This window comes from Macaca nemestrina, chromosome 4 (genome assembly GCF_043159975.1).
Source record: "Macaca nemestrina isolate mMacNem1 chromosome 4, mMacNem.hap1, whole genome shotgun sequence".
NCBI classification, from domain to species: Eukaryota; Metazoa; Chordata; class Mammalia; order Primates; family Cercopithecidae; genus Macaca; species Macaca nemestrina.
Genome location: NC_092128.1, coordinates 161,033,234 through 161,055,752, shown reverse-complemented (window position 1 = coordinate 161,055,752; position 22,519 = coordinate 161,033,234). Strand labels below are relative to the sequence as shown.

Below are 22,519 nucleotides of genomic sequence, written 5' to 3'. Positions count from 1 at the left end.
AGACTCAGATCAGTGGGAGCAGATGTGGTGAGAAAAGGCCAAATTCTGAATATGTTTTTTAACTGAAGCCAACAGAATCCAGTTAAATGAGTCACCAGTGTGGACCTTTGCATTAAAAAATGTGCTGTATGTAAATGGCCAACTCCATAAGACAAAAATGTTTAGTCCTAAAAATGATGACATGAATGCTCTCATACATAATTAATCTTATTTGAATAAGTTATTTCCCAGAGCCTGATTCTCCATGGAAAAATCACTAATTGCACAGCTGAAAACTAACCCCTACGTGATAATCACCCCACTTTTCTGAAGGGGTCTGGGCTAAAACAGTCAAATAATCTGATTTTTTTTTCTCTTTACTGTAATAAAAAAAAATTTCTACCACACTTGGATAAGAGTAGTTAGAGGAAAGTGCAAAAAGCATTTATATCTATTGACTATGACAGATACCTTTTATGTAGTTGAAATCTTTGATGTTCAAATTATCATTTTTCTACTTTTATGTCATCCTAATAAGAGATAAGATAACTCCACTGATATCTGAAGAGTATAGATACATTACAGGGGAAAATGGTATCGCCTTGCCAACAGATTAAATAACTAAGGAAATAAGATGAAATTGGACAAAGTGAAACGGGTTGAATGTCAAGTGGAGGTTTTACATAGCTGGGTCTCAAATGAAGTCTCAGGAGAAAGAGGAGTAGCAGGAGTTATTTAAAATTAGACGAGTCATATAACGAGGACAGGTGATAGGGTTTAATAGGTCCTCTCCAACTCTCATACCTGTGATTTCATAATCAACCAGTCATTCCTCTCCAAAGGGCATTTTCTTCTAGCTTGCTTTTTTATGTGTCAGAACATCCTATCTCTGAAATGAAAGAGAATTAAATATTTCTCAATGTTCCTCTTATCCAGGCAGGTTTGTTGTTTGTGTTGTGGTTTTGTTCTTTGCCTTTACCTTAAGTGACAGAAAAGACTAAATGAAACAGACAAACTTTGAGTTAATACTGCTTTAGGTAAGAACACCTAAGGCTCTTAACTTTTCTAGTCCTTCTGAAGAACTGTCTCCTGGTGCAGCAATGGCTTCTAAATCTCTGTGTTGTCAACAGTCAGGGTTTCTCTGTACCTCTTAGAAGCAAAGGGAATTGTTGGAGAAGTATCTTGAGGTGCTCGGAAGTGGCCCATTCCTTCAGGAGGCTCAGGAAAAATGAGGTTCACAATATGTGGAAACTCCAGGAATGTAGGGGTCACAGAGGACTACATAGCTCAAATAAAATGTTTCTTTCCTTTCCTTTATCAGTGAAATTGCAGTTGTTTGTAATACTGTGGGAGGTAGTATAGTTTAGCAGTAAAAACCATTAAAATATAGACCCTGGAGTTTTAGCCAGGTTTAAATCTTAGCCCTGCCATTTAGGCAAGTTTCCTATCTTCTATTTCTGCCCCAATTCCCTTATCTGGAAAGTGGGGTTGAGGACAATAGGACCTGCCGTTAGAGGTATGTAATAAACATTAAATTGATTGCTATGTTTAGAAAAAAACTCTGAAAAATGCCTGGCACATAGGAAGTGCTATATAAATGTTAGGTATTACAACTACTTTCTTTTCATGCTGCGAAAGTGTTCAAGAAACATAAATCGGCTGTGGTACTGTTCTAAGTCATATGTTGGGGAGGAAAATAGTTACTCAGCTCAATTTTTAAAATTATATTACTTCTTTTAGATATTGACATTTAACTTAGCGTATAAACTTTTTCTAAAATAAGTGTAACTTTAATGTTTTAAAAGTAATATTTTTACTTTCTTATCTTTCCTGTGATGCTGAATTTTAGAAAATAATATACTTTCTAAAATTGATAGACTCTGACTGAATTTAGGCCATGCATCAGTCTAAGCTTTTAATAGTATTTATCTACTGGGTTCAGCTAATTTTACGTATGTACTTACAACTCATGAAACAATTTATATCAGCCTATTTCCTTCTTGAGAGGGATTTCCAGGTTCTCAGGAAGTTCTGCTATCTCTCCAGTTCCTGCTCTCTTTATATTAGATCAGCACATGCTCAGAAGTTTTGCTTTTTAATTAGGATGTTGGGTGGAGAGAGGTTAGGTTCAATTCATAAAGAGATAAGCAGGAAAAAAAATGATGGAAAGAAGTTTTAAGAAAAACCTAATCGTTCAAAAAAGAAATTCATTATATGCTTAAGAAAACAAAATGTATTCAATTTTCTGGGGCTTATGTATTTATTTAGAGACAGGATCACTCTCTGTCCCAGACTGGAGTACAATGGCATAATCATAGCTCACTGCAGCCTCAAACTCCTGGGCTCAAGAGATACTCCTGCCTCAGCCTCCTGAATAGCTGGGATCACAGGTGCATGCTATCACACCCGGCTATTTAAAAAAAAAAAAAAAAATTATAGAGATGGGGCCTCGTTATGTTGTCAAACTCCTGGCCTCAAGTGATCTTCCTGCCGTGGACTCCCAAATTGCTGGGATTACAGATGTGAGCCACTACGGCTGGCCAATATCCTGGGTTTTAAGCTGACTGAGATTGATTCTAAGAGCTCTAGAAGACATTTCAAGGAAGTCAAGGGTTTTAAAAGAATTTATTTTTGACCATATAAATTCCCATGTGGTTATGAAAAAAAATCTCTTTAATTATTCCTTTTGTGTAGAAATTTAATAAATTTAAAAGCAAAGCAAATCTGTAATAAAAATATATTAAACAACAGACAGCTAATTCACATCAAGACAGAAAAAAAAAAATAAACGAAGTGTCTTTCTTGTTCCCAAAAGTTCTAGCAAGTTGAAAAATTCACATATAAACATAAATAAAATATACAACAGGCTGGGAACAGTGGCTGATGCCTGTAATCCCAACACTTTGGGAGGCCAAGGCAGGCAGATTACCTGAGACCGGGAGTTTGAAAGCAGCCTGGTCAATATGGCGAAACTCCATCTCTACTAAAAATACAAAAATTAGCCAGCCGTGGTGGCGTGAGCCTGTAGTCCCAGCTACTCTGGAGGCTGAGGCAGGAGAAGCACTTGAACCCACAGGAGGCAGAGACTGCAGTGAACCAAGATTGGCTACTGCACTCCAGCCTAAATGACGGAATGAAACTCCATCTCAGAAAAAAAAAAAAAAAAAAAATACACAACAGAATATACCGAATGAGATCAGAGAAGTACACAGTGCCACTGAGAGTTCAAAAGAAAAAGTGATCACTTTTAATTGGGAGGCTTTCTGAAGGAGATGACAATTTGATTTAAATGACCTCAAAAAATTGATAGGATTTTAACAAGGTACAATTGGAAGGGGAAGTGGAAGGATGTAAAAGAGAAAAGAAGACGACGCAAACTGTCAAAAAATTTCTAGGTGTTTGGAAATATTAACATTATCTAATTTTGCAGAAGTGCTGTATGGAAATAGATGAAGTATAAGTGCAACGGCTGGAAAATGACATTGAGGACATAACACAGGGGCCTCAAATATCAGACTGTATTTGTATTTGGTTTAATAAGAAATAAAGAGATAATAAAAGATCTTGGGCCGGGCGCGGTGGCTCAAGCTTGTAATCCCAGCACTTTGGGAGGCCGAGACGGGTGGATCATGAGGTCAGGAGATCAAGACCATCCTGGCTAACATGGTGAAACCCCGTCTCTACTAAAAAACAAAAAACTAGCTGGGCGTGGTGGCGGGCGCCTGTAGTCCCAGCTACTTGGGAGGCTGAGGCAGGAGAATGGCGTAAACCCAGGAGGCGGAGCTTGCAGTGAGCTGCGATCCAGCCACTGCACTCCAGCCTGGGCCACAGAGTGAGACTCCGTCTCAAAAATAGAAAAAGATCTTGAACAAGGGGCTAATTCGATTGTGCATAAGAAAGCATTATTGAGCAATGGTGTAAGAGATGACTCCCTTGAAGAATCAGTGAACTAGAAGTGAGATGCACTTGGAAATAGTGACAGTGATGGTCTGTCTTCCATGCGTTGGGATGTTTCTACTCTGCTCCCTGGTGAGATAGCCCAACAGACATGCTGTGTGAATGTGAGTTTCCATACTTTAAGTGGAAGCAACTGGATGTACAACTAATTGACAGCTTCTCAAATTAAAGAAGCAAACTGAAACTGTGCCTTAATAAAATTATTTAAGGAAGAAAAAGTGATTGATAATCTTGAGAAGACTTAGGAGAGATGTAATAGTGGCCTTTAAACTTTTGTGGAGCTAATGAATACATTATATTGCAAATAGTCCCACAAGGCAAAATTAGATATAATAGGTGCATATAAGCTAATTTTTTAAAAAAGGAAAATAATTTTCTAATCATGTTGAAATGGAATGGGATGCCTTGGAATACAATAATTTCTTCTGCATCTGGCATGTGTTAACCAGAAATCAAGTGATCCCTTAGGGTAAAATGTCATAGATGAAATTTAAGGACAATTAGTGGTTAAACTAAGTACAGTTTTATGTAAACTACAAATCTCTACTCTTAAACCTTAGCATTTTATGAAGGATGTTATTCATCTTCTAATTTGTTAACTAAAGAATGAAGTTGATATCACAACAATAGCAATTTAATGTTGTATATTATTTTACTATATTCAATAATATGCAACCAATATGATATTTACTCTAGACAAGATTTATAAGGTACTATAGTCTACATAATTAATTATGTCTTACCTGATCACTGACAAGAAAAACTCATAGCGTCATATTTTGATCATACTGAAAACTCCAAATATATCACTGCTTAATAAGTGAAAAACAGTTTCAAATTATTTCAAATTAGTTATTACTATTGACTGTGAACATGGCCAAACATAAATAGGAGCATGATGTGTGTTTATATAATTGTAGCTAATTAGAAATTTTTCTGAATAGGCTAACCATTTGAGTATTTATTCATGATATTCAGTGGTATTTCAATTATTTCTTCCCCAATTATGTTCTAAGTAATCAAAAGTAAGGTAAATTCAAAAGTGATTTGGAGTTGCGCATTTAGAGAGTGGATTCTGGGACCTCTATTCTGTATCTATGCCACTCTTCTCCATTCAGTCATGTAATTAGAACACTCATGAAATAGCTAAGATAGGTACTCATGAAATATTACAGCATTATATAAAATAGGAGTAATGTGTTAATATAGAATGTTAAACACAGTATTATTTTACAGTTTGTCATATAAAGCAAACAAATGAATACATATTACATTTATTAAGCTACTAGACCATAATTTCACCTTGATAAAACATTCATTTATTCTGAATAATTTTTGCCTCACTGGTCTAAATATCCATTGATATATCTACAGGCAGTTCCACTAGCTTCTTTTCTTTATGCCTTGTTCTTACTTTGCATCTCATAAATGAGTGAGTTTAAAGTTTATATGCAACATTGCCTATATTTTTCTGTTGGAAAGCACAAGAGAGAAGATGCTTGATTTCAAGTAAACACTAAATTTCAGCATCTCATAAAAAATTTCATACCAATCAAATTAGATTAATCCAACATCACATTTGCTTTATATAATATCTTGTTACATGATTCTTGCTTCCTGTCACAATATGTGAGCAGGAAACTAAGAATAGAATGAATTCCCCTAAGAAAATGTTCAAGATGTTATCCCAACAACCCTTCGCAAACTTCACATGACTGAAATTATTGGTTGGAATAATGAATTTCAGACCAAAAAGCACTTTATGCAGAGCCTTGTGCTATTTTGAAAGCTTTTATACATATTAGCATGCTTCCTGCTCCTCGGTGATCTGATTACCCATCATTCATAGGACTAAAGAAAGATAAGACTTTTAAAATAAGGCAAGTTCTTATTTAGAGATATGAAATGTTCAGTGAAATATAAAACTGAAAATCTTAGAAACTCTTAAATGTTTTGTATTTATATATGTGTGTGTGTATATTCTGAGTTAGTCCACTAGCATCTCTAAATATCCACATGTACTGACTGTCTCTAAAGATGTGAGTTAATCAAAATATCTAGTAAACTAGAATTAAGTCAGGAACTGGGCTGGATTATATAGTGACTCATAGTAAGTCAGAATTTTATATATCCTTGGCAGTACTCCACTTCAAGGCTCTTGTTTAATAAAGTGGGAGGCCCAGTGTTAAGCTATTTTTGTCAATAACAATCTGTTATGGCAAAAAAAAATACTGCTTTTCTGAGCTCGAGTCTAGTGTCCTGTCCACTATATCAAAATATGTTTCCTTAACCTTTCATCTTAAAATTTTTCTTTCCTGTTTACAAAGTCTACATGTCACACAATGAAAATGCAATATTTAAGTGAAATAAAATGTTTTTTGTTATTTTTACAGGATTTTACATTTCCACCCCAACTGGACCAGGAGGGAGAAAAGAACATGTGGGACTTTTAAGCCTCCACTTGGACCCCACTTTGGAGCCCGCTTGCCTTAGTTTCTGGTATGTTGTAGACATCTGTTTAAACGCTGCCTTATTTAATGGGTAACATTGCCTTGCTCAGGCCACCAGGCTCACATTTCACTAAGATGTTGGCTAAAGTTTTAATGCATATACTATTACTTTCCCAACTGATAAGCAACAAAACATTGATAGACTCCTCTCTCCATCCCCAGCAACTCCAAAACGCAGAGGGAGAAAAAGGTTGTTTCAAAGAAAGTAAAGAATTAAAAAGCTCTGAAAAGGACTTATTCTAATGTTGTAGGCATCCAAACATTTTGCTTCTTTCCAAACTAGGTATCATATGTATGGTGAAAATGTCCATAAATTAAGCATTAATATCAGCAATGACCAAAATATGGAGAAGACAGTTTTCCAAAAGGAAGGAAATTATGGAGAAAATTGGAATTATGGACAAGTAACCCTAAATGAAACAGTTAAATTTAAGGTTTGCAAAACACTTTATTATTTATATTTGTATTCTTTTTGTGGTGGTACAATTATATTTAGAATGATACGGTGAAAAAATTAATTTTCTGAAGATAATCAAGTCACTTTCTCTATTTGCCCAATCTACCTCATATTTTATCTTTGAATATTTAATTTTCATTTATTCATTAGCCTATTAAAAACCATCATTGAGGAACAATGTGCTAATGAAAATACAGCTTATAATGGTCCATAAAATACATCGAAGCCTTTTAGAATATTTCGGCTTCCTTCAGCAACTTTCTAGCATAGGCCAACCATTTATCTCTAAGTCCTCTACCTACCTACAATTTTCAGCTTTTCACAAACACCACCTAGGTCAGCCCCGCCCTTTTCTACACCTACGCCCATCGGCATCCACCCACCCAGCCCCACTCTCATTTAATCTCCACATGTTTCCTTTAGGAACAAATTATATGAGCTGTATCATTGGGAAGTCTCTGATCATTTATTTCACATTAAGGTGAATTAGTTTTTCAAATAACACTTTAATGTGTTCTCTTCCTGAGGGTCTTTGCAATTAAAATATGGCATAATAGAGGCTATTAGTTTGACCAAATTAATAAGGTTTTCAATTGGTAATTTCAAACATGAGAGTATCACTTTCAGAAGATGTGTATTTGGACAGACACTGCCATCATCAAAGGCTCCAGATTTTCCCCATGACTTGGTGCAAGGTAGGCAATAATTAATAACTCTCAACTGTTTTCCTCCCATCTGTCTTTCCTTCCTTCTCTTCCTTTTTCCTTCTTTTCTGTCTTCTTATTTGATCCTTTTATGGGACGTTTCCTCTCCAATTTTGTTTTCTGATCATTCAAAGAAGGCTAAATGGAACGGCGGGGGAGAAAAGAGAGAGCGGAAGGGGAAGTCAGTAATGCAGTGGCCAAATGTGGCTGCACTCACAGAGCATCTTTTCTAACGTAATATAATTGGGTCCATTTTCTCACAGCTCATGGGGTGGTGCGAGAGTGTCAAGTTCTACAGATATGTGCACTTTGGCTTTGCCATTTTGTTGTGAAATCATGAACGAGTCACCGTAGTCTCCTTGAAATTTAATTAGGTCATATGTGCAAGGAAGAAAATAATACTTACTGAGATCATGTCTGGTATGAAGTAGGTGGAATGGATAAACAAATGAGTGAATGAACGAATGTTGAAAATTAAATAAGATCAATGTATACCATGTGCCTAGCGTAGCAAGTAGCATATAGCAGACATTCAATTTATGTCTTTCCTCTTCTACATAGCACAGGATCCAGGAAAGTATAGCTAAAACACCCACTGTTTCTGATTAGAATGGAATCAAATCAATTCATATGCCTCTCTGAATTGCAGGTTGCTTTTAATGCTTTAAAAAACAACATCCTGAGTGATATAGCATTGGATGACATTAGCCTAAAATATGGGATTGGCAATGTTCCTGAGAACCTAATATGTTACCTCTAGCCACTGGACCTTTCTTCCAAGTCTGGCTCTGTGTCCTCCAGGCATCACCCTTGCACAGTATCCCACATCAACACCCTGGGTGAACTACGACCAGTAACAGCTGGTCCTGAATGATCATTTTACACTCATACTTTCTCTCGTCCCCTTCACCTCCGGTGTGTTTTCTCTTCAGGCTTTATATGCTCTAAGAAGGCAGAAAACTACCTGAATGTTTAATTTATTGCTGAGAGAAGAAATTTGGGAGAAAATTGCTTTCTCCTGCCAGATGATATATATTCATGACAGAGTACACTGGAGTATGACAATATCATAAAAAAGACACAGACAGAGAGATAGAAACTGTAACAATACTGACTAACTCAGAAGGAAGACACCATTGGAAATTTAGCCAGTGTGAACACATAATAAGAGAGTTGGGTTCAGCAGAAGGATTTAAAAAGCATGGTCTGACAATATTTCACTATGTATTAACTGGTCACCATATAGTTTGAGGTGACAACATTGAATCTCTAGACAATATTGACTCTCTTGGGCTCACAAGAAGAATCAAGTCAGAGAAGATTAGAATGGAATCAAATCATTTCATATGCCTCTCTGAATTGCAGGTTGGTTTTCATGCTTTTAAAAACAAGATCCTGAGTGATATAGCATTGGATGACATTAGCCTAACACATGGGATTTGCAATGGGAGTCTTTATCCAGAACCAACTTTGGTGCCAACTCCTCCACCAGAACTTCCTAGTAAGTAACGTTCATGTGTATTTTGTCTTATTAAATCATTAATGTCAGGTGTGGAGGCTCACAGCTATAATTCCAGCATTTTGGGAAGCTGAAGCAGGAGGATTGCTTGAAGCCAGGAGTTTGAGACAAGCCTGAGGATTATAGCGAGACTCTGTCTCTACAAAACAAAACAAACAAACAAAAATTAGCTGAGCACAGTGGTGCATACCTGTAGTCCCAGCTACTAGAGAGGCTGAGGCAGGAGGGCCTCTTGAGCCCTACAGATTGAGGCTGTTGTGAGCTGTAATCATGTCACTGTACTCCAGCCTGGGCAACAGAGTAAGACTCTGTCTCTAGAAAAACGAAACAAAACAAAAACAATAATTATTTTCAGGTAGGCCTTCCTTTGGCTTATTTTCATTATCTCAACCTACTGGTATTTATTTTTCCTGAAAATCAAAGACTTTAAAATATAAGCCAAGTGGAGGCTAGCAAAATATTACATGTTACACATAAACCCACAATGAAAATCACCTTTGTTATCGAGCATATTAATGATCATTGTAGTATCTTTTTATATTTGAAAGTAATAAAGGAGCTGGTTTCCATTTTGTTTTCACTGGAATACAAACAAATGTTGTATTGGCCGTGTGGCATGGTCTGTAATCTTTGGAGAGGCAGCCCTCAGGTTTTTGTGACCTTCTTAAGGAGTAATTTTAAGAGTTTAGTTAAGTCTGAAACCTACTGTGTCTATTTTTAAAATAATGTAATAGCAATGACTAATCAAGCCTGGACTTTGAACACACAGACCTAGATCACCTAAAATATTTTTGTCCTAAATAGTGCCTGGATTAGTCAGCGTTCTCTAGAGGGACAAAACTACTAGGATAGATGTATATATGAAACGGAGTTTTTAAGGAGTGTTGACTCACATGATCACAAGGTGAAATTTCATAACAGGCCATCTGCAAGCTGAGGAGCAAAAAAGCCAGTCCAAGTCCCCAAACCTCAAAAGTAGGGAAGTTGATCGTGCAGCCTTCAATCTGTGGTCAAAGGCCTGAGAGCCTCTGGCAACCACTGGTGTAGGTCCAAGAGCCTGAAAGCTGAAGAACTTGGAGTCCGATGTTTGAGGGCAGGAAGCATCCAGCGTGGGGGAAAGATGAAGGCCAGAAAACTCAGTCAGTCTAATCCTTCCACGTTCTTCTGCCTGCTTTTATTCTAGCTGTGCTGGCAGCTGGTTAGACAGTGCCCACCCAGACTGAGAGTGGGTCTGCCTCTCCCAGTCCACTGACTCAAATGTTAATCTTTGGCAACAGCTTCACAGACACACCCAGGAACAATACTTTGCATCCTGCAATCCAATCAAGTTGGCATTCAATATTAACTATGACAGTATCTTTGTAAGGCTTTGGAGTATGTTCTTTTCATGGAGCCACTCATGTGTTACTGCTGAGAAGTGACCAAGATTCACAATGTCCTATAAGATCTTTTAACTCAAACGAACCAAATCGAGCCTATGTCTGCTTGTGCTCTTAAGTCAAATTGGAAGCATAGCATTTCAGAACAAAACCCATTACCATTCAAATTATCCATGTTAAAGAAGACAATCACTTCATACTACTTTCAGATTAGGGATTTGACAGAAAAACAAAGACAAAAGAAAAATGCCTATGATAATAAGTAATAACAAACATCCACTGACTTTCTGTAGGGATTTTTTTCACTACACTGTTGTTTTTATGCAAAAAAACAACGCTTTTTTCTTTGGATTGTGGTGGTTGGAAACTGACTTAGCTCTATGGCTTTGTTTGGGTTAAATCTCTTGTGTCTTTAGTTCTGCATGGATCTGATCCCACAAACACAGTACTTTTTCCATTTCTCATTTTCTTCCAAGCACACTTACTACTTTTACTAAATTTATATCAGCATACCAGTTTGGAGAGCCTATCCAAATTTGGTTTACTTCCAAAATTATATATTTTTCTGCTTCCAATCTTCAAGGAAAAAAAGCAGACTTTTCAAATGAGTGACTTTAACAATGAAAAGGTTCTAAAGATTAATTATGGGTATTTGAGAACATGTAACAAATGAGCTACCGTTAGGTTGAAGATAGTAGTTATATTGTCATATTGATCCCACGCCACCATATTGAATGAGCACTTACATTCCACCAAAAGATTGGTTTGCTTTTACTATCTTGTGTATTAACATGTTTAGATGCTTATATGAGATATATAAAAATTACTCAATATTTAATCATTCATTCAAATTTTATAAATATCTGCCATCTGCAAAACACTGCAGATGAAATGTAAGATGTAGCAATAACCATTAATACATGAAAAAATTATATAAATAAATATTTAAAGCAATGTATAATTATGTGCCCCTAAAGGTAATACATGAGAGAAGTAAGTGATAGAGGACTTTGGAGAAAACAAAATGTGAGCAAAAAAGGGTTTAAGGAAGTGTGCAGATAAAAGACAGAATGATACTCATAAAATTGATGACAAAGCAGGAAAGTACCATACATTCTCATGTAATAATATTGGTCATAAAATTGTGACAAGAAGTGAGTTCCTTCACAGCAAACTCTAGCTCAAATTTACCTTTGCTTTACCAGTGTATGACTGGTTCCTAACATCACAATAACTGGTCATCAGTAAATACTATTAGAGATGGACTAAGCCTCTCTCTTTCTCACTCTTTATCTCTCTCTCTCTCTCTCTCTCTCTCTCTCTGTCTGTCTGTCTCTGTCTCTGTCTCTCCCTATTTTGAATATACTCTTATTTTGGTGACATGAAACTTTTGTTAAACAAAATTTTGGCACCAAAACTAAAGTTTGGAAGTGATGGTAGGGATGGATGTAGAAAAAAATACTCACATAAATGGAATAATTTTGCATTCGTGGCATTGTTTGAAAATAATTGTCTCACTTCATTTTGTGTAGGTGACCCACACCCTACCTATTTATTATATGGAACAGTTTTGTGCAAGAACAACATTCAGCATCATTAAAATCATAGATGGCTTGATAAATATTAATTATCCCTACAGATACCAAATACTAGCAACATTTTGCTATTTTGATATTTCAGTCATTTAACGTGATAGATTTTCTTGATAATTCTGCTAGTTTGTTCCTCTATTTATTCATAAATAATAAAGAAGAAAAATTTTCTGGGAGGAAGTAACATCGTTTCTTAGACCTGATGTTTAAAATGTAGCAACATCTCATCACTACCTAAAATAGAAAATTTGAGATAACTTTTTACATCATGTCATACATAGAAACAAAATTTTAAATATGGTTTCTTAAGTTAAAAATTTATCTATATGACCCTTATAGTCTTCATATTTATATTCCAATCAGGAAGAGAAAAAGATAACACCTTGATGTCAAGCTTGGTGTCCCTGTCTATTTTAACAATAGGGAAATTATAATGAACGAATAACCCATCTGATTTGAAAATACAAACTTTAGAATCTGCCCAGAGTCTATTGGTTTCAGTTTCCAAATGGTTCACTTCAAGACAATATTTTTCACAGCAGAAAATGTTAATTACCATCAAATGTATTCTGAACAATTTCATTCTAATGCCATTTGCAATTGGTTCAGTGAAATTCTTATTTGAGCAGAGCTTTTTTGGTTCCAGATCACTGACTTGTTTAAGCAGTAATAAAAGGAAACCATGGCTGACTGGCTAATAGCCTTTCTTTGGCTTTGTTTAGAGCACTTAGGGAAGAAAACAATCCCAGACCAGTGACTGAGTAATAAAGCTCAGTTTCTTCCCTCTTTCCTAGGAACCCACATTGTGTTTAGTTTGAGGAAATGTAAGTTCGGCTTTCATAACCACAGAGATTCTTCCATTTCATGACTTTAATAACTTTCTGCTGCATCAGTTCTACAACTGTTGCTCTGTGATGTTGATACAAATGAATTTAAATGTGGGGATTGCACTGAGTACACTTTAAGAGAGTAAACATTCCATTACACGACTATCATGCCAATTTAAAACGATTTTGATGATTCATGACAAGATACCTACTGATTAGAAATAGGTGTATACAAAACAAAATCCACATTTCAGGCCCCTGGCTTATTTCTGGGGCTGTTAAAACTAATTAAAAACAAAAACAAAACACCTAGCTATAGTGTTAGATATTACAATATTCACTCTTCATTTCCACAGTTTTTCTTTATTTCACCATTTTTAAAGCCATTTTCTGCTTCCAACTGTGAATTAAAGGTAATTGGGCATGGTCGGGTGCGGTACCTCACACCTGTAATACCAGCACTTTGGGAGGCTCGGGGGGCAGGTCACTTGAGGCCAGGAATTCAAGACCAGCCTCACCAACATGGCGAAACCCTGTCTCTCTGAGGAGGGGTGGGGAACTTAATTTGGAAAGTTTTGTAGATGTGACCTAATACTTAGAGCTAAATAATCTAACTTTAGTTCTTCATGTAGATATGAATCAATCAGTACCTGTCTACCTCTCTACCTCTCTTGAAATTGATGGCCATATTCAGCAGTGAAATTGATGGCCATATTCAGCAGAACTGCTTGCTTTCTATATCGTTAGTATGACTTATAGTGAAACCTGTAGCAAACTCCATATTAACTGCAAACATATACACTTGTATCAGTGTGTTTTGGGCTGTTTTATTTTGTTTTAACTATTTTACCTCTAAAACTAATAGCCTGAGCCAGGCACAGTGGCACATACCTGTTGTCCGAGCTACTCAGAAGCCTGAGACAGGATGATGCTTTGAAGTCAGGAGTTCAAGGCTGGAGTACACTACGATCATGCTTGTGAATAGCCACAGCACTCCAGTCTGGGCAACAGAGTAAGACTCAATCTCAAAGCAAGACAAAACAAAACAAACTAATAGCCTATGTTTTTGAGCTCTCATTGTCTGGATTTTTATTAATAACCAAATTTAGAGCACAGAGAATAAAAATCTGAACTTTATTGTTGCACATTTAATAAAAATATTTATATCAGGAATGATCACTATAACTTGTTAATGAAAACATAAATTTTGATAAAATGAACACAAAATTTTATGGAATATTTTACTTTAAATTACAACCTAAACTTTTAAAATGCTATTTGTAATACCAAAAGATTTGTGTATCTATTACAATAATGATGAAAAACAATAGCCAATTTTGAAAATTAGCCACTTTTTATATATTCAAACATCAATCAATAGGCTGTATTATTTCTCAAGCTACATCTATTAATTCTATCACATAAAGTATCAATCAAAAATCTGTTTTTCCCATATTCTCATTTCTTGTTTTGCCATAAATATTTTTAATTAAAGCCCTGTCATTGTAGATGAAAGCTAGGCTCTTCTCCTTTCCACTTCTCAGTAAACACCCCTGCGTTAACACACATTTCATGGACATCAGAAGCTTAAGCATGGAGTAAAAATGACATGCATCGAGGAAAATACCTATCCTTGGCAATCACTTTGCCAAATACTGCATGTTATTTACATAGTATATGCAGTGAAAATCCCTAGTGGCATAGTAAGAAATTAATCAGAACACAAGTGTTTGAGAGAACAGCTCCCAGAAAAAAAAAAAAAAAAGAAGAAGAAGGAATTTAACACTGTAAATGAATACAATTCCCTATACCAGACAGGCTATTTTACTCTCTTTCCCTGGCTGAGGATGTTTTACCTAATGGCACAGCATGACTGTGATATCTGGAATTACATTTCATTAATCTTTAGTTTCTCTATTAGAAGCACACGCCACATCTCTGCTAGATCAACACCACCATTAAAGTAAATTGTGTCGTCATATTTAGAATGACTTAAAGTGCTTTTACCAATTCTTTACAGTCATTTATATGCAGAGAGTAACTGATCTATTTTATCAGGCCAAGGATCAGAGATGTCTTATTGGTCAGTTATTTGATAATAAATTATAATTTAAATGCATTTCAAAAAGTACTTAAGTATTTTAAAGGGATGCATTTTCCAAGACTTGTGTTTAGTGGAGAAATCCTAAGTAAACTGCCTGCCTTGACAGGTTTAACTATTACAGTTGACAACGTTTGAGTTCTTGTTTTGTACTCATTAACATCCTACCTACTCATCTTTAAGTATAGCACACTAAGTGTTCAATTATGTCAAAATCCAATGCATTTTCCAAATCTCAACTATTTACTATATCAGGAATATAAGGTTTTACATTTTTTCCTGTTACTTGAGGATAAAATAAGAATAATGGTAAAAAATACAAAAACATTTTTTTAAAATCCACTATTGGCCACTGCTACATTTGTGAAATAGGCAGTTACTTTTTCCCACTCTTATATTTGAGTGGAATATTTGTCCCTGCAGTTAGTTACACATTCCCTCCTTCACTGGTCTCATTAAGGATTAAAAGAAGTGTTTCATAGCAATGTAGAATTATTGAAATCAAATGTGCCATGTGTATGTAGAGGTTATAGGATTGTGGTAGACCCTTCTTCCGAAATCTTTGTAAATTAGTCATGATTTCCTGTTGAGAAGTTGCCCTTATTCTCCATTGTTGTTCTTTCTTTGGTTCACATGCCTTTCTCAGCACCCCGTGTACACTCTCTTCTTCCTTCTAGGTTTACCCATCCTTGACTTTACTTGTCAGTGTTTTCATCCACTGCCCTTTTTTTATTATGTATATATGAAGTGCCAATTATACAGACTCAATTTAAACCCTGCTTATGGCAGTGTGAACCAGATGGTGGAAATTATTCAAAGTTTAATCAACCCAATAGGAGACAGTAAAGTGCTGTGGGATGAGCTTGAGATTAACCACGATGAGTTCTTGACTTTGGCACCAGGTGGCTGTGTATGGCATTAACAAGCAAGTGAATATCTGTAATTCTCAGATTTTCCATTTAAAGCTGAAATAATAATAGTAATTACCTAATCCGCAAGGTTGCCTTGAAAACCAGTACTAAGTATGGCAGGTAATGCAAAGGAACATTTCTTAAATTGTCTCTAATTTTACAACAATCCAAAAAATCCTTAATAGATATCTAGTTGTCTCCAAGACAACTAACTCAGAGCCACAATTTTCATCCAGCAGCTCCAACAAATCCTCCTCTTATGCACTGCATTCTCTCCCCATATGAGATAATACGCATGGAAACACTTTGCAAGCTTTGGTAAAACATTTTATTATTTTGATAAGTTCGTCTGGGTATAGACAAACCTGGTCCTGGAAGTCATGTAGAACAGGATCATGCCCTATCTCTTTACTGAACAGGACAGGTTGGCAAGGATCCCAACACTAAGTCAGAGTAATTGCCTTCTCTCTCCCATCATATGCATCATGAAACTCAAATCTAAGCAGTGCGTTACATGTAAATTTTGAAGATGCACATGAATTTCAGGTGATTTACAGAAATAAGGCAGATGATATATGAAAGAGAAATTAAAGAAGAGGGTATGGCTATAGACCCTGTCATAGATGTAGAGACACTTAATTATTCCTCCCATAATCTGATTTCTAGTTTATTGTGGGTAAATAATCCCAGTATCATATGCCTTTAATAATAGAAAATAATATATTTATTCCAGTTTTCTGCATTCTTCAAATTAGGTTACTTTTCTTCTTTTGGTCTTATTTTAAAACATAATAATGGTAACAAGAAGTAGATACAATTAGAATGTTTAAAATAGTTGTTGATTTTTTACATTACTTTAGAATTTGTTTCTAATAAATGAAACACCAAAGTATGTTAAGAATTTTATAAAGTTAATCTACCTACTTAAAGGGTCAGTCTCTGAGCTGGAAGATCTGTGCTCTACTGTTTTAATAAATTTGCCTTAGTAAGTTACCTGTCTCTACTCGGCTTCTGCCCAATGTTGGCTACCAGATCAGAGCATTCATTAAGCAAATGAAGTTTCACTTTGTCGCCCTTCCCTCACTATCGATGTGCAGAATAGTGAAGCTTCCCCTTAAGACTACCAATAAATAAATAAATAAAAGGGAAAAAAAGGAAAATCAAGAATTGCAGAATTAAATGATTTACTAGCCTTTCTCGTTAGAGAGTGGTAAATATTGAATTTGTTTTATTATAAGTAAACATTTTCTACAGTCCCTACTGTAGAAATTTGATACTTTAGTTTACGAAACCTATTTATAAAAGATATTTGACAAAAAAGTTCCTTTGTACAAATAATTTTAGGGGAGTGCTGTACACTATCATGCTTTCTTGAAGATTCACAAGGGCCTTAAGAATACTAAAGAAATTTTGAATAGTTCTTATCTATTTTTTTTTTCAATTTTCTTTTTAACTTTTAAGTTCAGGGGAACAAGTGCAGGTTTGTTACACAGGTAAACTCGTGTCATGGAGGTTGGTTGTACAGATTATTTTATCACCCAGGTATCAAACCTAGTATTCACTACTTATTCTTCCTGATTCCCCTCCCTCCTACCACTCTCCACCCTCCGAAGGCCCCAGTGTGTGTTGTTTCCCTCTATGTGTCCATGTGTTCTCATGATTTAGCTTTCACTTCTAAGTGAGAACGTGCAGAATTTGATTTTCTGTTCTTGTGTTAGTGTGCTAAGGATAATGGTCTCCAGCTCCGTCCGTGTCCCTGCGAATGTCGTGATCTCATTATTTTTTATTACTGCATAGTATTGCATGGTGTATATGTCCCACCTTTTCTTTATCCAGTCTATCATTGATGGCCATTTAGGTTGATTTAAGTCTTTCCTATTTTGAATAGCACTGCAATGAACAAACATGTGCATGTGTCTTTATAATAGAAGGATTTATATTCCTTTGAGTATATACCTACCTGGTAGCAGAATTGCTGGGTCAAATGGCATTTCTGTCTTTAGGTCTTTGAGAAATTACCACACTGTCTTCCACATAGTTTAACTAATTTACATTCCCACCAACAGTCTGTAAGTGTTCCTTTTTCTCCACAAACTCTCCAATATTTGTTATTTTTTGACTTTTTAGTAATAGCCACTCTGACTGGTGTCAGATGGTACCTTTTGCAAATTATGCATCTGACAAAGGTCCAATATCCAGCTTCTATAAAGAACTTTATATGAAAATTTACAAGAAAAAGAAATTTACAAGAAAAAGAATAAACAACCCCACAAAAAAGTGGGCAAAGGACATGAACAAACACTTTTCAAAAGATAATATACATGCAGCCAACAATCACATGAAAAAAGCTCAACATCACTGATCATTAGAGTTCTTATCTATTTAATCTATTAAGTATTTTTCCTTTACTTAAACTGCAACATTTACCCTTACATGACTAAAATTTACTTGTCAAAATTTGTATTCTAAGAAATGTAATTGAAAATTCGCTGGCATATGGTATTAGCTCTCTGAAATACGCATTGTGTTACTAATGATTTCTCATTGCTTTCCTTTTCAGCGGACTGTGGAGGACCTTTTGAACTGTGGGAGCCAAATACAACATTCAGTTCTATGAACTTTCCAAACAGCTACCCTAATCTGGCTTTCTGTGAGTCATTTCTTTTCCAGGTCATCAGAAACAAATCTCCATATGAAATGTAGATCTCCCCTTGGCACAGCAAAGTAAATTATCAATTTGTCAAACATGGGTACACCTGTCATGTCTACCTATAAGATTGCTTAATATAACAACAAAAATAACAATAATTCCTAAATATATACAGCATTTGTTTCATGGCAGGTACTGTGTTAATGCCCAATATACATTGTTTCATTCATTTACCACAAGAACTTCTTGAAGCAGGTGTCATTATTATAATTCCAAATTTAGAAGTTGAGTAACAATAGTAAGAGAGCCAGTGTTACTCCAGACACTGCTTTCTAAATCACTTTCCTTGTCTGTGCATATAATGTCTACAGTGTGTTTAACAAGTTTGCAATTTCAAAGGAGAAAGACAATGGAAAGTATTAAAAAGTAAAGAACCTGTTGTAGCATTCACACTTTTTGCAAATATACACTGGAGTCAATAAAGCAGATAGCTACAGTAATGTAATTATTTCCAGTATAAAAAATAAAATTATAAGAAAGATCACTAAAAATTTTGTCTAGAGAAAATAGTTTGCTAAAACTGCATAAAGACTACTTTTAGGTCAACGTTCCTAAATAGAGAAACTCATATAGAGATACATAAAGATTAGGTTGGAGATGCAGATTCCCTAGCCTGTCCTACAAAGGTTCCACTTCAGGAGTTTGGGTTGGGAAACAAGCATCTTTCCATGACCATGCCTGGTTAAGACCACTAAGCTAAATGGAGAATTCTGTCAATGAAAGAAATGCCCCAGTGCTGGGGAAAATGTGTCGTCAGAAAAAGCCAACCTTCTTCCTTCAGATGATCAAGAGATAAGAGAGCATCACTTTTATAGGTGCATATAGGGTCAGTATTGTAGACAGATAACTCATCCCCCAAAAAATAAATAGCAACTAATCTAATTTGACTTGTTTGGGGAAACAAAGTTATCTCTGCTTCACAGTGAAGACATCTTTTAAACGTCATTTGAACTAAGTGATAATCTGAAAAATCCAGCAAGCAGTGGAACATTGAAACAATTTGGAGAAATTTATTAAATTTAAATGTATTTGTTTATTCGACAAATGTGTATTCAATACTTTATTTCCTTAGTCTGAAGTAAGTAAAGAAGACACAAATGTAGCACAGTATAGATGGTGACTCAATATGTTGTCAGGCACAAAATGTCCAAAATACTGTTATAATAAGGGTAAAGGCAGGACTCTGTGGAGAGACGTGGAGAGTCCTTGACATACCAAAGTAGGAGACAACTGTTTCTTGAATCGCCAAGAAAAATTAAATAATGGTAATGGGTAAAATTAGAAGTATGAAGGGATTTTGCACCATGTTATGAAGTTTGAATTCCATTCTGAGAGCACTGGGGAGTTCTTTGAATAGTTTACAGGAAAATGGCGATAAAAAGGAGCTTGCATTTTAGATCAGAGATCGATGGTAAGGTATAAGAACCATCAGCATCACCAACTGGGAGATGAGAGACTATAGTTATTTGAACTCTTGTCATGGTGGCAAAGGACATTGAGAAGTAAATGGGATTCAAAGGATATAGGAGGTAGTATTAACAGGCTTCGGTGATTGACTGGATGTGGTAGGAGAAAGGAGGTTAAGGAAGGTGCTGAGGTTTCAAGCATAGAGAACTGTGAGTGGGTGATTAGTAGTGCCACTGAGATAGGAAGGATAAGATAAATGAGTTTGCAAAAGAGATAATTCTACTTTTTCTTTAGAACATGTTGTATTTGAAATATGTACAGCCATAGACAGTAAATAAGTAGGTAAATTTGCCTGCATTTCAAAAAAGTGCAGAAAATAAAGACTTAGAAACTGTTACTATATAAATATAGTTATATTTCTTAAGAGTGAATGAGAAAACTAATAGAGAATGAGAGAAGAATGGCCTAGAAAAAAATCTGAAGGTTAAATCATTTCAGAAATCAATAAAAACAAGAAGTGTTTATTGATGCTGTTTGTCTTGTTCATTTTGTTTTTTTTAATGAACTAAATGTAAATAAATGCAGAAACCTTTAAAATAAATATTAAAGCTTACTTGTCCTATAAATTGCATTTTAATTACCTAATTTTCTTCTAAATTTGATCACGGAAAATTAAAAAAATAAAACTATAATTTTGGTATCTTTTGATATTCATAAATGTTATATCGTACAGGTAAAATAATATTTGTAAACTTTGATTAAAGTATTCCATTTCACAAAAATATCAATTATACTAAATAATTTCAAATTTAATTGAAATATTACTATAAATATTACTGAATAAACCAATATATTTTCTCACCCAAAAAAAAAGTAATGAAAGGAAAAAAGAAACACCTCAAAATATTGATTTTCATGAAATGGAAAAAAAATTTTTTTTTAAGTTATTTGAAATTCTCAAGAGAGTGAAGCTTTTAAGAGAAATCACCAAGTGTGTTCCAAATTAAATGTTACTTCTTACTTTTAAGGTGTTTGGATTTTAAATGCACAAAAAGGAAAGAATATACAACTTCATTTTCAAGAATTTGACTTAGAAAATATTAACGATGTAGTTGAAATAAGAGATGGTGGAGAAGCTGATTCCTTGTTCTTAAGTAAGTCTGCAATCTGAATATTGTAAAGATTGTGTAGCTCAAGATGTTGTTCTGATGGAAAGAGCATTTCTTAATAAATGTAATCACTCTTTTACAACTTGCAAAATGAAAATACAATAGTAAGGTGGCATAAGTTTATGTGGAGCTTACAATATAGGGCATATTTAAAATAGTGACAACATAATATTTTTCTTGAACGTTCTTCACAAAGCAGGACTAATTATTTTCACTTTTTAAATTCATTTTTAATTTTCATGGGTGCATAGTAGGTGTATGTATTTATGGGATACATGAGGTATAGGCCTACAATGCATAATAATCACATCCATGTGAATAGTGTATCCATCACCTCAAGCATTTCTCCTGTCTTTGTGTTACAACCCAGTTATGCTCTTTTAGTTATTTTTAAATGTGCAGTAACTTATTATTGGCTGTGGTCACCCTATTGTGCTGTCAAATACTAGATCTTATTCATTCTAACTATATTTTTGTATCCATTAATCATACTCACTCCCCCACCCTTCCCAGTACCCTTTCTAGCCAGTCGTAACCATCATTCTACTCTCTATCTCCATGAGTTCAACTATTCTGGACAATATTTTTGAGTCATCAGTTCCTACCAGCTGGGATTAATCGACTACCACAAGCACTACACATTGGAGACTAGAAGCGAAGGACGCCCATTATGTAGTTCTCTTTATATGTACGTCGGATGTCCAAAGATAACTATGAAATCAGTTTTTATTTTACTGCGAACTATTCAAATTGTGTTGTTATACAAAATTTTTTAATGAGTTTTACTTTACATTTTATTATTACTTTGGCTGTGTCTCTAGTACTAGCTGCTTCTGTATAGGTACCTAAGAATGCTTCAAAAATGGACCAAAGTTTATTTTTCTTTTTTATTTATCGATTATTTTTAAATAAGCCTAAGGAGAGTGTACTACTGTAGAGGAAATTTTTGTGCTGTTAGAGTGTACTATGATAGAGGAAATTTTGTGTATTCTATAGACCATAGAATACATGCTAACACACTAAAAAGTTATCAAACACATGATAGCTAATATGTTATTTAACTACCACCATTTTGTTGTTGCTGTTGTTGTTGTTGTTGAGATGGAGTCTCGCTCTGTCACCCAGGCTGGAGTGCAGTGGTGCGATCTCGGCTCACTGAAACCTCTGTCTCCTGGGTTTATGCGATCCTCCTGGCTCAGCCTCCTGAGTAGATTGGAGGCTAATTTTTTGTGTTTTTAGTAGAGACGGGGTTTCACCATGTTGGCCAGGCTGGTCATTTTTAAGAAAAAGGTGTCTC

General features: G+C 35.2%; 1 protein-coding gene across 2 annotated transcripts in view; it reads left to right on the top strand.

The window, feature by feature from the left end:
• LOC105498551 (transmembrane serine protease 15) overlaps positions 1-22,519 on the top strand; it is a 136,407-nt gene that overhangs the window by 54,203 nt on the left and 59,685 nt on the right. For both annotated transcript variants that reach the window (XM_071095508.1, XM_071095509.1), the window contains 5 exons: positions 6,330-6,435; positions 6,730-6,880; positions 8,973-9,108; positions 18,497-18,586; positions 21,082-21,207. In XM_071095508.1, coding sequence (XP_070951609.1) covers positions 6,330-6,435; positions 6,730-6,880; positions 8,973-9,108; positions 18,497-18,586; positions 21,082-21,207 — 609 coding nt within the window. The remainder of the gene's footprint in view (positions 1-6,329; positions 6,436-6,729; positions 6,881-8,972; positions 9,109-18,496; positions 18,587-21,081; positions 21,208-22,519) is intronic.